The sequence below is a fragment of the Neodiprion fabricii genome, chromosome 2 (assembly GCF_021155785.1).
Source record: "Neodiprion fabricii isolate iyNeoFabr1 chromosome 2, iyNeoFabr1.1, whole genome shotgun sequence".
NCBI classification, from domain to species: domain Eukaryota; kingdom Metazoa; phylum Arthropoda; class Insecta; order Hymenoptera; family Diprionidae; genus Neodiprion; species Neodiprion fabricii.
In genome coordinates this window covers 9,738,689-9,754,535 of record NC_060240.1, presented here as the reverse complement: position 1 = coordinate 9,754,535, position 15,847 = coordinate 9,738,689, and the positions used below count along the sequence as shown (strand labels likewise).

The following is a 15,847-nucleotide window of genomic DNA, read 5'->3' as shown; positions in this document are numbered from 1 at the left end:
CACTTCGATTATATAGACCAAACATTTAATATATATTAAATACACGTCCGACTCTCAGAGGGAAAATTTTTTCACGAATGCCTCGAGGGAATTTCCTCGTAAAGTATCTTGGAGACGGCGGTTGAGTTGAGTAGGGATTTTGAACCGTATAGCGACGATATTTTCCGCCATATATATATTTAGTATTTTCAAGTGAAACCAGCTGCCGCAAGAAAACAAAGAAATCCAGCATCGATTCGACATATTTTCTTCCACCATTGTCTGGCTGAATGTCCCAAGCTATAAATGAACGCCGGATATTGAGCGTAAATCTTCCTAACGGCGGAAGAGATTTATCTCTCATTGTCAGTTGCGACAGAATATTTTTTTTTTTTTTTTTTCTCTTCACGGACAAATTCTCAGTCCTGTATAAATTCCCCACTAGCTTGTTTTCTCTTTGACTGAAAATCAATTACACGCGTTTCAAATACACGCGAAACTATCTGCTCGCTTTACTCGATCCAAGATCCAAGTTATGTAAATTATGCTCGCAGATCTCAATGTTCAACGCCAGCTGCCTTTGCTTACGATTAGAGAGTTTCTCCAACTCGAATGTAGGCGAGACTGAGAACTTGAGTGTTGCGTGATTGTACTTCAAAAGGCTGCTTTGTAGCAGGTGAAAATTCGATTCAAACCAGCTGCCCTCAAACACAAGTCTGAGCCACATTCGAACTCATTTGAAGTATCAAAGTAAAAAATATCTCGACCAGACCGACGCGAATTATTCAGTTTCATTTGGTTTGCGCAGGAACGAAAAATCGTTGTTTATCTTCTTCGGTTTTCCTCGGGAAAATTTTTCAGCTCTCAAAGTGTGTATACAAGCCGACGAAAAAGGGTCCTAAACACACGTTCCAAAACTGAAAAGGGGCGAATACGAGCTCGTCATAAAAGTCGAAGACATGCTTGACAGTTGTTTGGACCACTTCGAAGTCGTTTATCGAGTGAGGGCTGCAGCGAGTTTCGGAACCTCCCTTAACAGGGACGAGATAACAAGTGAGTAGGACTGGAAGAAGAAATATTCTCTTGAACTTCAATTCAAGGGGTGCGGGTAAAAAATCAGAATGGTCAGAATTCCTAACATATATATATATCGAAAACTCACAATCGCGAAAGAACAAATTGGTGAATCTTCATTAATCCAGAAATAAAGGAAATGGAATGTAAAAGTATCGAAATTTGAAGTTATAGAATTTAGAATACGCAACTGGTGAAAATTCCGAAAGGCCGTTAGCGGAATGAGGCAAATGCGATTGCTCGCAAACACAAATAAATAACCTTCGGGTGGATCATAAAGTAGAATTTTCATCTATTCGAATTCATAAATGCGAAGGATCAAGAATCGGAACGGTTAGAACTCCGAGTAGTAATCTCACAGAAGGCTCGGAATACAGAATTGCGGTATATCAGAATCGTCGGAACGAAGAATCGCAGTATATGAGAAGAGTCGGGCACGTCGTTGGCCACACTCTAAAGGCCTAACCCAACAGCTTTAACAACTCAAAGTTGTCCATTCGCGTTGCGTTCTTTCTTCGTTATTAAGGATTAAGTAAAGAATTTGTTCGATTCTGTATACAAAACGTTTTACAAGTCAAAATAGATTAGGTGGATAGACTCGGAATGTGAAATTCTGGTGTTAAGTCATCTATACGGTTACTTTCGGAATACCGATCTTTCTGAATCGTACGATTCTGAATAATGATCCTTCTGCATTACGGATATCTGTTTTCTGCCGTTTCTAGACGATGAAGTTCTAAATTTTATTTTTATAATATTTGGACATTTGAGGATATGAAACTTTCTACAAATTCATTCTCTGGAATATTGACTCTATACGTTATTAAATTCTGCATCTCTGAATTCTTGCATTAACGTTTTCTGAAGTAAGTGGATTCGGATAATACAGCCCTCTACTAAATACATTATAGGTAAGCTGCAGCTTCTTATCGGGCACTATTCGGGACTTAAAATTTCTGATAGTATCTGTTCTCTCATGTTTGTTACGCGAGTTTATTAAATTCGGAATTCCGGCCATTCTGATATTCAGTTTTTCTGATTTCTTACCCCCACCCAATTCAATTCCACCGAAGCTGCCTCTGAGTTATCAAGTCGCGGTTACCCTCATTCAGAGGGTGAATATTGCGCCGGGTGGTCGTTGGGGTGAGTTTGGTGAAATTTACCTTACGGCGAGCTGATAGGTCCGGTCTAGGAAGCGGACGGAAAGAAGCACCTGGACCTCGCGGAGGACATCCCGAAGAGGAAGGCAACGTGGGTAAGATTGATCGTTCGCGGAACGAGCCTCGAGGCGTTCGAAGATTGAATGAGTGCCTGACAAAACGGTGCGAACATTAATTATCCGCTAGCGAGACGAGGGGCAGTGACTAGGAGGAGGAGAAAGAAAATAAAAAAGAAACAGAGCGAAGCAAAACGAGGGTGGAAAAAAATAAAAATCGAACTCCGACGCCCCGACCAAGTTCATCGTCCAAGGGCATCGAGCCATCCCTTATAAACACGGGCGCAACACGTGTGCTAATGTTTTATACAGCCTTCTGTTTTATCTGGGGGAGAGAAAACTCTCGGCGTATGCAGTTGGGGGAAATTGGGCGAGGGATGAAAAGTTGAGTGACCGTATCGAATTGGGGTGAGGCGAAAATGTAGAATCCCGGGGCGGGGTTGAAATTCAAGAAGATTAGAAATGTTTCGAAAGCACAAGACAATGCAAATTTAAGGTTTTATCACTGAACGTGAGAAGCAATTTTTACGAAACTCAAAACGTGTGACGAATTTTGTTTACTTAAAAGAAAATTCGATATACCCACCGGACGCGTTTCACATTTTTCTCTGTTCTAATGTAATGGAAATGAAGAATCCGGTGTATTCGAAACACGAAATCGTACTAAACTAAGTATGAGAGAAAGCAGAATCCAATTACAAAAACGTATTAAAAGTTACCTGGATCACGAAATTATTCGCAAACCTTGCTGTGTTTTCCAACCGAAATGAGATAAAAATACTAAACACACTTGTTTTAGCTGCGGTCGAAACTCGGATGGGAAAATGCGAATGCAGTTCGACAGTTAAACTTATGTTTCAAATCTTGAACATAATTCGAAGCTTTCGATCGTATTTTAATGGCAGAGAATAATCGAAATCCCCGGTGGAAAAAGGGAGGATCCTTACTCCTGAAAGTTAGCGGAAGCGAAGGATGGTTACACGGTTCTTGAAGTCACCGTGGACACCCACACTTAATTCGGAAGGAAGTTTTCTCCGCGGAAACGTAAGCGATCATAAAACTTTTACAAGCAAAACTTTTTAAGTCGAGTTAAACGAACATTTTCCAAGGGCGTATCCATCTTCCGGTTGAAAGGAAAGCGTAAAAATTAACATTTCCATCCAGGCATTTGCATTTTCCGATCGTTATTCTCTGACCCAACTTTATACGAATGCGGCGTTATGTTTATAGGAAATTAGTATCGCGCTAACGAGTTTGCGTAAATATTTTTCAACGGTGATTTTTACGCCCAGTAATTTGTTATTCGTTGCACGGTAACTCTTAAACATTTTGGCAAACGGAAAAATCGGTGAAAAAATCTGTAGGAATATATTTGCAGATAATTACGGTAAACAATTACGATGAAACAAGATTTCTACCGCGTGGTAGAAATTAATATCTGCGGAAACGTGAACGGAAAAAGCTAAGATATCATTGATTTGAGAAAAGCTTTCAGCTACAAAACAATATTTTTAGCCTCATTTTTCTCGTACATCGTATCTCCACAAATTGTCTGAAAAAAATTTTAATCTTCCGAATTTCACTCTATCGAAACTGTACTTTTCGTAATTTTGTATTTCGGAACTTTGAGCCATCAGCTTTCCGACCGTTTGAAACTTTGTTGTATCGTGAGGTTTGATTTCTTCGCTTCAAGTTTCGCCGCCAAATAATTCGAAATTATGCAATTTCGGAACTCCGTTTTCGGAACTCTTCAAAATCAGATTCAAAACTTCACCCCCACCCTGAAATAACCGCGCTTTCTCTACAGTAGATCCTCTTAGAGAATAACAACACAGGCAACACAAATATGAATCCATAAACAGTCTATATCAAGCATCGAAATGCGTATTAAACCTCTTTCAAACACGAAACGCTCATTTTAATACAAAAAAGTTTGGATAAATGAAGTCGTGGTTTTTTTATCTCTCAAATCTCGCTCTCCGACGTTGGCCCAGGGTCAGGGTACTTTTATTACAGTATCCAGAAGCCTGCGTGTTACGCGTACAGAAATAAGGGATCACGCGGTGCGAAAGATGGCGGGAATCCGGCTACCCTTGTAATGACTCGCATACCTCAGGAGGGTAAATTACGTTACGTCATATTGTCTGACATCGATTTTTGCGACGTAGATGTACGCGAAACCATGTCTGTAATCATAACTCCGACAACTTGTATGAATAAATACGTGCGAGGCAGAAAGATGCTTAACAGAAGACGTTGAATTACCAAAATGATAGCAATATGCAAACGAATTCATTCAAGTCACGCAAATTTTTCTCAAAATAAAGATATTAAGGAATCTGAATCCTAACCGAAAAATTTTTATCTTATTCAATTCCCACGACATGAATTTAGATCGAATATATTCGTACTAAAAAAAAAAAAAATAAATAAATCAATTAATTAAAAAACAACTGTTTCTGACAGTTATCAAAATATTACACAGTATATATTATACATAATACATATACTTTCATTTAATTTACTACACTGTTTTTTTTTTTTTTTCTCCTAGCTTTCTTCCGCAGGCAGCTGTTTATCTTTTGCGAATCATACCGTGAACTAAATTCTGAGCTTTGTTCGGAAGTTTATACAGCTTATCTATACCTTAAACTTGAACGTAAATGTCTGAAGTTTTTCTTTTCGTAGTTTCTATCATAGTTCTTGGACTTCGTTTGGACTCCGGTTGTTTAGCTTGTATAGCTTTTGTCCCTTGAAAGTTGAACTAAATTTTAACCCACGCACACAGTCTGCACAATATTCCATTTACCCAAAGTTACCGGCTGACAAAAGCGCTGAGAGACATTTTCTACGATGTAATAATCAATCTGCAGAAACAACTCACGGACATATCACGAATATCTTACAGCTGGATTCAAATCCCTTATTCAAGACCTGTCGAATAAGAAACGTTGAACAAACAACAAAAGAAGAAGAAAAAGCAAAACCTACACTTTCATGTCCGGCGCACTGAGAGAAATTCTTAGTTCCGGTTGGGCGTACCTCGTTTTTCGTAATCCCAACGATATTCAAACAGTTTTTTTAACGGTACCTGTTTTACCGAATTTTTCTAGTTACTGTAACAAATGAAATTTTTTCAAGTACGGGTAGTTTTTTGTTTTTTAACTCTCCCTGCGATTTATCAAACAGTATTAGACGAAGACGAAGTGCAGGAAGCGATGAGCTAACAACAAGCAGTTACTTGATTTTTGGTTTTCCCTATTGCACAAAAGAGTTGCCAGATGCGAATGCATCGCACAACTCATATCGCACAGTCTTCGATTCACGAGTTTTTATTCTTAAATCTCGGTTCATGATTTGTACAGCCGTTTCGCGGTATTGGAATTGAGAATATCCCTCCCCCTGCACCGTCTGCAGGGAATAGCCTGGGAATAAAAATAACCCCACCTTCTGGGCTGCATACAAATTGCTATATTTCAACGAAAAATGCGGCGACATCTTCATTCCTGTATTGTATCGGTATACGATTCTCCTCACGTCCCCCCGTGTAATCATCGGCTTTGCTTCACAGATATTCTCATTCTCCGCGTACATACGTGTCTTTTCGTTGTTTCTTTCGCCTCGCTTTTTCCACCCCCTATATTTCCTCAGATATTAACGCAAAAGTTCAGACTCGTTTCAATTCTCGATGTTACGAATACTCGTTGTCGGGCAATCATCGATCTTGAAGGCAATTTTTTTATTTTTTTTATTCTTTCTCTCAACTGTGAAATAAATCAGACATACAGGTAAACTTTTGTTTGAATTGAATTGCAGAATGCGCCGCATTTTCATGCAAAAATAAAATAATGAAACAAAACGAAATGATAAATTTAAGCAATTCTTTGGCTACATTCCCGATGGATACTTACATTTAAATTCTCGTGTAAAAAAAGTCCCTTTTCAAAATCACTTTATACATTTACGAACACTTGAGCAGTTGAATTAAAAATCTGAAAAAATGCCAGGTATTATTTCAGAGTTTGGAGAATTGCGGAAAAAGTTTTGAACGAGATCAAAAATGGTGAGGGGGCGTGAAATTTTCCATAAATATGTGCGTGTGGGTGTGAACGCAATTAGAATAAGCATGCGAACCTGCATTCGCACCGTAGAAATAACGAAGACTTTTTGTTTCGCGGAACGGGAGAAAACGTATCAAATCTCATTTGCGGGGGTGAATTTTGCGAGAGCTTGACTGTCTGTATATCCGAGCAAGTCTGGGAGGGATAAAATATTGCAGTTTCGTTATTTCCTCGGGATTCAACACCAGCATACAGACACAGCTCGAGGGTAAATATGTAGCTGGGTCGCGTCGAGTTGATTTATTCGCAAAGTTAACCGTGCACCAAGCGCCTGTATATCTTGGAGAACTAGAAGTTACGAGTATATAAGCATCCCAATTATTGCAAGGATTTCAGGATACACCCAAAGCTGTGTATATTTGTCTAAATTTGCGCGAATGTCACCCGAGTGGAAAAACATTAAAGCAGCGTAAAATTCTGCACAGAATATGTTTGCAAAGTATTGCGTATATTTAACATGTTCAACGCTTTCGGTCGTAGTCGCGAATATTCTTACCACCTATTTTATGTCTATTTTTTTTGTATATTCAGAGAAGTTTTCCACATATTTATTTTTTTTTTTTTTTTTAATGCTATTTCTGACAGAATACCAGTAGGTTCGCAATGTTCGAGAGTAATCGTTGCGATAGAATGTAAATTATTATTGTTGGAAACAAATTGATTGAAAATAATCGTGAAAATTGAAGGGAATATTTCCGAGGAAGTTACCCTTCTACACATTATGTACATGTTTTACATAAATTATCAGTTTACGCAGTCGCTAATTACGAATCTGAAATCAGATTTTAAAAATTCGATAAGGCGGATCCAATTAGCGACCCCGAAAATTCCCGCACAGCGTTTTTTGACCCAATTCGATCAAGTTTAAAATTTTCATCCGCCGTATCGAATGCGTCACATTGAACGTTTGAAATCTTTGATCTCAAAAGCCAGAGAATATTGTCTTGTTATGAAAGTTTACACGGCACAATAACGTGCGACTCGATGAATTAATTCGACAATTAACAGTACTGAGAAATTTATTTTCACTTGTTACCGAATATCGTCTCGGAGAAAATAATTTTTCCTCACACGTCTGTGTATAGATATACATCGTGTATCCGTATGTAACTCGACTAACGATGAGATCTTATTCTTCACCGCAGATTCGCGAAGTACGTGATATACGTGTTCAAGTTTCTTGCGAACGTTCCTGCAATTCGTGAAATAATACCTTCTGATTGCACGGAATTCCGAAACGGATTTATCCACTCGGCTTCTCGGCGCCGATTCGCAATTACCATTTCAATTCTTCGTTAGTTAATTAATCAACCGATATCAATAATTCAACAGTCCGAGCAAACTTGTCGAGGCTATAGATAAAGAATTTTATTCTACAATACGTGATCAATCCTGTGGCAACGAGAAAGCTCAGAGACATTTTGACCCTGATATTTCAAATTTCTGTTTCGATCGTCTTGATTTATTTCTATGCTTTTTACTGAATTCAAGACGAGAGTAAGTGAGAGAGATATTTTTATTTTTTATTTTTTTTTTTTTTTTATTCCTCTCTTGCTACAACATCATTTATCATTCACATTTATTGTTATCGTTGCGCCATTCGGTTGTACGAATTTTCGTTTCTCAAGCGCAAAGCATACACACGCAACGTTTTGTAATAATAATAGCAGCGTCGAGAAGTCCCGGGTTTCATTTTCAAGCACCTGATGTTGTATCGCATAAGTTGGCGTATTTTTGTGAACGAAATAAAAAAAAAAAAAAAAGAAAGAAAGAAAGAAAGAACGAAAAAAAAAACGAGGAAACGAGAAACGCGTAAGAAAAGAAATTGCGTGGAAAACTGGCCGAGTGGGCGAATCGAGGAGAGAAAACTTTAAAATTGGGATAAGACTCGTTGATTTTGAATCCCAGAGGTCGTTACTTCGCCTCCTGGTTTCCCTAATTTGGCTCATTAATCCTCAACTTTTCAACTGGATTTCACCTAACTGTTTTACAATTAGAACTGGATACCTCGTTAAGCCGGGAAAAACTGTCCTACATATTCACGGTCTCACTTCCATCGGAATTAAAAATCTTACGTGACTCGGAGCAAAGTTTGTACAACGCGATGATGCGATTAAAATCAATCCTTGCCGCAACGAGCAACACCAAGAATGCAATTTAGCATCAATTGCGGACGAAGTGATTCTGCGAAAAAAGTGTAACAGAATAACAAGTTTCAATTTTTCCCGAAACTCGGTGTGATTTGCAATGAATAATATTTATCCACGCAGCAATCTCGTAAATAAATTTTTTAGTTTTGATTAGGATATTAATTCTGCTATATTTCATGAGGTTTTTTATTCACCTTTTTGCAACGGTTTCAGAACCTGACATATTTTATTAACTAATAACGATTATACTTGACTCTCTTTCGTACTTTTCGGGATTAATTGAATTGTGCGATGATCAATTTCATTCATTCACAGCGATAGTTACTATTGTTAAGATAATTGCGTATATTTATAATATTAAGACAATCACAAATAAAACCTGAAATTATGAAATGATGCAAGGTAGAAGAATCAGAGGAATCATCAACGAGAATTAAAAATATCCGTCTGAGTAATGATTTTGAATCAGTATTCTTTTCTTCAAGCGCAATATTTTCGCAGTGTTTCAAAAATCAATGTTTTTGCCAAATACTTTTCAATTGACAGAATTATTATTATTCCTGAATTCATGTATTTATTGTCTTGAACAAAATTCTTGTAAACGTTTTTAAAAACAAAAGAAATACCAACGCAAAAAATTTATCGCTGTTGCATGAAAAAAATTTGTTTTCAAAATCATCCGATGAATTTCACACAGGTACGATCGATTATGGTTTGGGAAAATCTGGAGAAATCCGTGAGTGAATTTTAATATCGCATTACGATGACGTATAAGAACTTGAATAATAAAAACACGGCATTCAATTGAACACCCATCAAGTTTACATCGGATTCGTGAAACACGAATGCACGCGAGTGCATCACGTGATCCAGGAATCGATAAATTATTCATTCAAATCCTTGAGCGTCGATGAATGGCGGAAGTGAAACGAGGAAGGGTAAAAGCTGAATGGGAGCAAGAAAGAAAGGGTTGATGTAAAAAAAAATTGGGAGAGGGGAGGGGGGGGAGGAGGAATAACGGGGAAATTGAAGGTGGACGTAGGAGGCCATTAGAATGACTTTATCCACAGATTAATATTAATGATGTCTTGAACCACCTCGAACCTTTCCACGCCGATTCTATTTTCCGCAGTTTGTTTTATTTTCCGGCTATTCTCTGTCCTTTTTTTCTGCTTGTTCCTCTCTTTCTCTCTCTCTCTCTCTCTCGCTCTCTCTTTCTCTGGGTAAGATTAATCGACTTTCCCCGTGTCTCGCGCACAAAGTTGTTGCCCCGACGGCTGCTAATTGGATTCTAATTAAAATCCAACACTTATCAATTTCTAAAAGTGTGTTTCGTAGCTGTAACACGTTGCGCGGTAGATATTTTTTGTATTTGTTAAATTTTATTCATTTATTTTCGCACATTTGTGGAAAAATTTTATGGCAATTCTTGTTTGACAAATTCAATTTCAAACTTGAGCAAATAATCGAGTATTTATAATGGAAATGATACAGAAAAATGATTCAACTTCAAATTTTTTCCGTTATAAATATCCGAGTATTGAGAGTTTGGTTGTTATTAAGTGTGTCCTGAATTTTGGAAAATAATCCAACCGATTACAACGAAATTTTTTTGATGCAAAATCTAACACTCTACGATTTCATTTTACCGTACGCATGATGATACGTAATTCAAATCTGCCAAAAACTTTAATAACACCAACGATTTTGAATGAAAGTTTTGAAAAATTTGAAAGATTGTCGTCAAGTTTAAAAAAAAAAATTAACAAGTCAAACATGTCTCGACGTGATATCGGGTGACCCGTAAAAAGTGACGAAGCTCCTGACCCGCTGTACAGTTCTTTTACATTCTCTGTCTTCTTCTGACTTTTCTTACAGTATTGTTTTTGTTTTTCAGTACCCTCTCTGTAACTTTCTCCGCTACAGTCATACGTACAGAACACAATCTTGGTATGTAAATTTTACGAGCGAAAGAGCCATAAACGGACAAACGTGACTGAGGAATTCTCTGAGGATATTTGAGGGAGCAAAGAGGGAAAATATAGAAAGAAAGTATAGACGAAAAAGAAACAAGAGGGACGGATGGGGTCAAAAATAAAAAGGGTACGAGAAATCCGTGCCACCGGAGATTCACCGCAGAAAATCTATTTATATATATATATATATGTATATGTATATGTATATACCGGGACAATCTCTTGAAACTTGAAAATCAACCGCGCATGCGCGAGTTTTATCGGCTGTTCGTGCAGGCTGGCCATCCCGAGTTTCAGCTGTCAAACCGTTTCCGATGGCGATGTAATTGATACGAGTTTTCGAGGTTAGAATATCAAATAATTGAGACAGCGACTCGGAAAGGTTTGGGAAGCATTTGTTATTTGGTCGGAAAGTTGATTCTTCGAAGAACGGTCGGAATTCAATGCTTACGCTCTTTGAAAATTCAAACGTACACATTTTGCGTAGGTTGGCCCGCCTGCATCGCAGACTAAAATATCGCTGCGGGAAGATTTCGGCGACTAATGAGATTGAATTATTTGGCGCATGCGCGGTTGATTTTCAAGTTTGGAGCGATTGTCCCGGTATAAGAGGCGTGGATTGTAATCAGGAGAAGCACTTGCGTGAAACAAACCCCAATTTCTCTGGAAACGCACCACGTTCTCTTCGGTCGAATAAACAGCACCCTTATTACATGCGGGAGAGAAATTTTCCCGAGCAAAGATTCAAACGCCGCGTGAACTCGAGAGCTTGAAAGCTGGCCAAAGAACCAGAAGCATCCGCAGCTCGCGGCTTTGTCAAGGAAATGGAAACACCCAACCCATGACAAATCACACTCACACCCGTTTCGTGGGACCCACGCATACGGAAGCTTGTAAGTTTGTAACATGCACCGGTAGAACCCTCGGGGAATCGGACCTTTCCCGAGGAGCCTCTGGAATTACTCACTGTTTCCACCACGTATACTTAATACCGTTCTCTCTCATCCGGTCGCGTGTAACGGACGCGACGTTCTCTGTCAGCAGGATGGAACGAGGATGGGCTAGAAAAAAGTAAACCCAGAAACCGTCTCGGTAATGATTATAACTTGTACCTACCCATGGGGCAAAACCGTGCGCAACTGTGTTCAGGATACATAACTCGTGTACGTATACAGGGTGAATTTCTAACTACCGAACGGTCCGTCGTCTGATAAAATTTAATGCGCGTGAGCTAGAATTCGTTATTCGCAATTTACTTTACCAGGGTTACCAACCGTCGTAAATTTAGACAACATTTCGCCGCCGTCTATCCAATCTCAAAAAATTTGACAGCTGTCGGTGCTGAACACAACCGCTGGTGAGAACTGTCAACATTTTTTAGGTCAAGTTCACGACCGTTGGTCGACCTGACAAACAACTGCTCGCGCATGCGCATTAAATTTTAACAGATGACGGACCGTTTAGTCGTTAGAAATTCACTCTGTATATGTATACGTGTGCGGATTATAGTATCGGCAAAATGATCGTGAAAGAAAAACGCTGTGGGGTAAATTTTTGAAAAGTTAAACCTGCGCAATTTTGAGGACATTGATTCGATAAACTCGATATTTTTTATCAATTTTACCGCGAAATGATCTGCGAAAACAGTGAAACAGATTCTTTCTTATTCAGTTGTAGTCAATTCGGTATCGCCATTTGTTGATCACAATCAGTATTGGTACAGAAATTTTGAAGGATTTAATATTGATGGTGTTAACATGATGAAAGCAAAGTGTTTCAATGAATTTTTAGAAAATAATTTACTGATTGAAACGAGTCATTGTAAAGTGGAATAGAAGGAACGTTTCTAGATTTTGAAGAATTTTGAAAGGATTTAAAAGTATTTTCCATTCTGGTACTTTTTAAAATATCTTTGTAGATTACGAATATAATAATTCAAAAAATATCTAATGACACGGCCGTTTCTACTAAAACAAAAATCATCCAAAAACTAAGTGAAACTCCAGACTTTTTCGATTTGCTCAGAATTTGGACTTATATTAAAAATCCATAAAACAAGTGGTTTTCACTCGGCTTGAATCGGTATAATTACGTTCCATACATGTCCAGATATTGTTCGAAATAAAGTCAGAAAGTGATGTTTTTCGAAAAGCTCCTTGCGTTACAATTCTCGTCGTACGAAATCTGGAAAAATTCCACAGCTGTTGGAGATGTTTAGGGAACAAAAGTTAGCGTTTAAGTTGCTATCCGAAAACTTACCACCTACAAAGTGTCTCAATTGTAAACTTGATGAATTTTGCGCATTTGACGTAAAAAAAAAAAAAACAGCGAAGACGAAGGGAAACAAACATCAGAGGCCTGACTGATCCATTTTACGGACAGTCCGAAGCCTGGATGAGTCATTTTATCAGCTCTCCGTTACTGATTGTAAGCTATCACACCCAGTAAAGGATCTTGAATATCAAAGCTCGGTTCTGAGATTGGTTAACCTGCAACTGAGTCAAAGGCTGATGAGCTATGGACGTTATTTGACACGGGAAAGGTGGCTCCTAGTGGTTGGTAACCCTGGCAGCTACAATCGAGCGAATAGTTCGAAGAAATTCCGTGGTAAGCGCGCTTGTGTCGAACAAGAAGCTCCGGAAGGAGCCAGAGAATAATAGCTGCTTTTACAAATCGTTGACGAAGAGCGAAGCCTGTTTTGTCCTCACCGAGACAATTTATGTAATATGGGATGTCGCTGGTAAATGCCGAAATAGAACTTGCCGCGAGCTTTAGCTTTTTGCGGGGTGAAAAAATTCTAATGTTGATATCCTACCGAGAGAAAGGACAATTCTGGTCTCATTACGAAAGGCGATCTGAGTTATGCGATGAATTTTTTTTTTTCAAGTTCGAGAAGGACTACAATACGTTTACTGTTTCAGTTCAGGAAATCAAGGGGTCGACATTTTTTATTCGACAAAATCAATTCGACCAGTGTTCTGATGAAAAGAAAAATGAAATGAGAGTTTTTTGCTGTTAATTTTGACATCGTCTTCGGGAAATATACACATGTGTCGCTTTCTTGAACGAGTTTTGTTTTCTTCTTGTATTGCAGTTGTCAAACGACTTTTCTCTCATTCGTTTTCTTTACTCCCCTTACAGCATAGCGTACAATGCATGACTCCCACTTTTTTACGAAACCCCGGAAGAATTGGGTGAAAATTGAACGGTACTAAGCCGAAAAATATATAAAAAATGAATTTGCACAAGGAAGATAATAAAAGTCCGTAGCAGGCCGTAAGTCCCGAGTACAATGGGGGTGGAGGGGGAAGATCAAGACCTTTTTGACTTTCAGCGGAAAGGAAGCTTTGCTCGTCACAAAAGCTCGTTGCTCCGGCCGCTTCACTCGTTGGACCCACGATGAAAGTTCTAAAACCTCTTGTTCCGCGTCTTTTGTCTTTCATGTTTTGTTTCGGGTCACCCTTGCCGACCCTTAACGGAAACGTCGCGTCAATATTGCATCGTTTTCTCCTTGAAAATCCCCAGCCCTTAAACCCTCGACCTGCATCAACGGTTTGCAAAGCCAAGTAAAACGTCCAAAAAAATGGTTGTCATGCAAATGTTCCTTACCCTTAGCTTCGGCCCAAGTCAGACGTCACATTTCGTCTTGCACTGCAGACTCTCCCTGATTTCCCGCTCTCGCATTCCTGAGGGTGGGACGTTCATAAAAATCTGTAATATGGGTAGGCGATTGTTTCGATTTTGGGAGATGAAAATAAATCTGAATCATTTCACGTTTGAATACACGTTTTTGTTTATTTTAATTTCCATTTTCAACGCAATTGACATGCCTGTTTTGTGTACGATGTGAAAAGTTTATTGATCGTCCATAGATTTTGCACTTATTCTCATGCAGCATTCGCAATTATCACATACGTGTGATCACATCTTCTCCGATAAATATTTACCAACAACAATTCGAATAATATCTGAATTCGATAAAAGTTATTTGATTTTTGATAAAACTACATGTTGCATGGATTTTCGTGTCACTGATAACGAATCTGAGCTTAAGATTCGAAAATGCAAAATGGCGGATCCAATATGGCGGACGTAAAGTGAAAAAGTTATTTGGTTTCGATAAATCTTAGTATGGGATGGCTTCTAAGACTGCTGATCGGTGTTCAAATTTTCACATTAGTTTAGCAGAAAATCTTTTTTTGTTTACATGTGCTACTTTTGCAATAAATAAATAAATAAATAAATTTGGTACATGTTTGTTTTCTTTTTTCTTAGACGTGGAAATATTTCAGAGATCGTGTGAAACCTAAAAACTCGGCGGTTGATATCGAAAAAGTAGTTTATTAAATAAAAAACTGATAAAAAGGTGGGAAAAAGGGTTAAACGCGGAAACAAGAATCCTCGCCGCCTGCGGATAGGCAACCGAAGTTACAATTTGCGTCTTTGTAACGAAATTGTAACGTTCAGTTGCCTATCTGCAGGCTCCGAAGTGGCTTTTTTAAGCCCGGTATCTATGAAAAGTATACAAAACATGCCTCTTTGAATTTGAATGACAATTAAGTTGAGTCAGTTTGCGGTTGAGAGTAATTATCCCCAAGTTTGAACAGCGCTCAAGTATAAATACACGCTCTTGATTGGAAACAATAACATCCGATCTCCTTCTCCGACCCGTAATCCGGATTAGAGATTGTAAATACTGTAGAGATTTCTGTTCTCGTTCTTCTTTGTTATGACTGAAACGGCGAGTAGCTAGTAGAGCTCATTCAATCACTGGCTGTTGGGTCGATTGGATGGATCCGTCTGAAGCTGGGAGTTGAATAAATCTGTCAACAAAAGTAGATTTAAACCGAATTCGGTACGCATCGTTACGTTAGAATAGAAATAGTAATAAGCTGGATCCGGTATTTCCATTCGTGATATTATACACGTAGTAATTACGCAATGAAATTTCTACCAGAATTAAAATATGGCGGATTTATTTAAATTTGATAATATCAATGTAAAAATTTTACCTTTTCATCAACGCTATGACCTGAGAATCGTGTATTACAGAAATAAAACTGACCCAGTAATTCACGAATTGTTGAAATAATTTTCGCTCTCTACGTTGTTTGTTGCAGGAAACGTTTTCGTCATTGCGGCGATTCTCCTCGAACGAAATCTCCAAAGCGTTGCGAATTACTTGATTCTCTCCCTCGCAGTTGCCGATCTTCTTGTTGCCTGCCTCGTCATGCCTTTGGGTAAGTTGGGCCCCTCAACGTAGTCCCGATTCACTTGAGACTTGAATTTATTTTTCTCCTCTTCGTCGGCGATGTTTCGCCAGGGTTGTTT

At 38.5% G+C, this 15,847-nt stretch overlaps 1 protein-coding gene across 3 annotated transcripts in view; it reads left to right on the top strand.

Annotated features, from left to right (window-relative positions):
- LOC124175663 (5-hydroxytryptamine receptor-like) overlaps positions 1–15,847 on the top strand; it is a 173,116-nt gene that overhangs the window by 129,426 nt on the left and 27,843 nt on the right. For all 3 annotated transcript variants that reach the window (XM_046556067.1, XM_046556064.1, XM_046556065.1), the window contains exon 4: positions 15,637–15,756. In XM_046556067.1, coding sequence (XP_046412023.1) covers positions 15,637–15,756 — 120 coding nt within the window. The remainder of the gene's footprint in view (positions 1–15,636; positions 15,757–15,847) is intronic.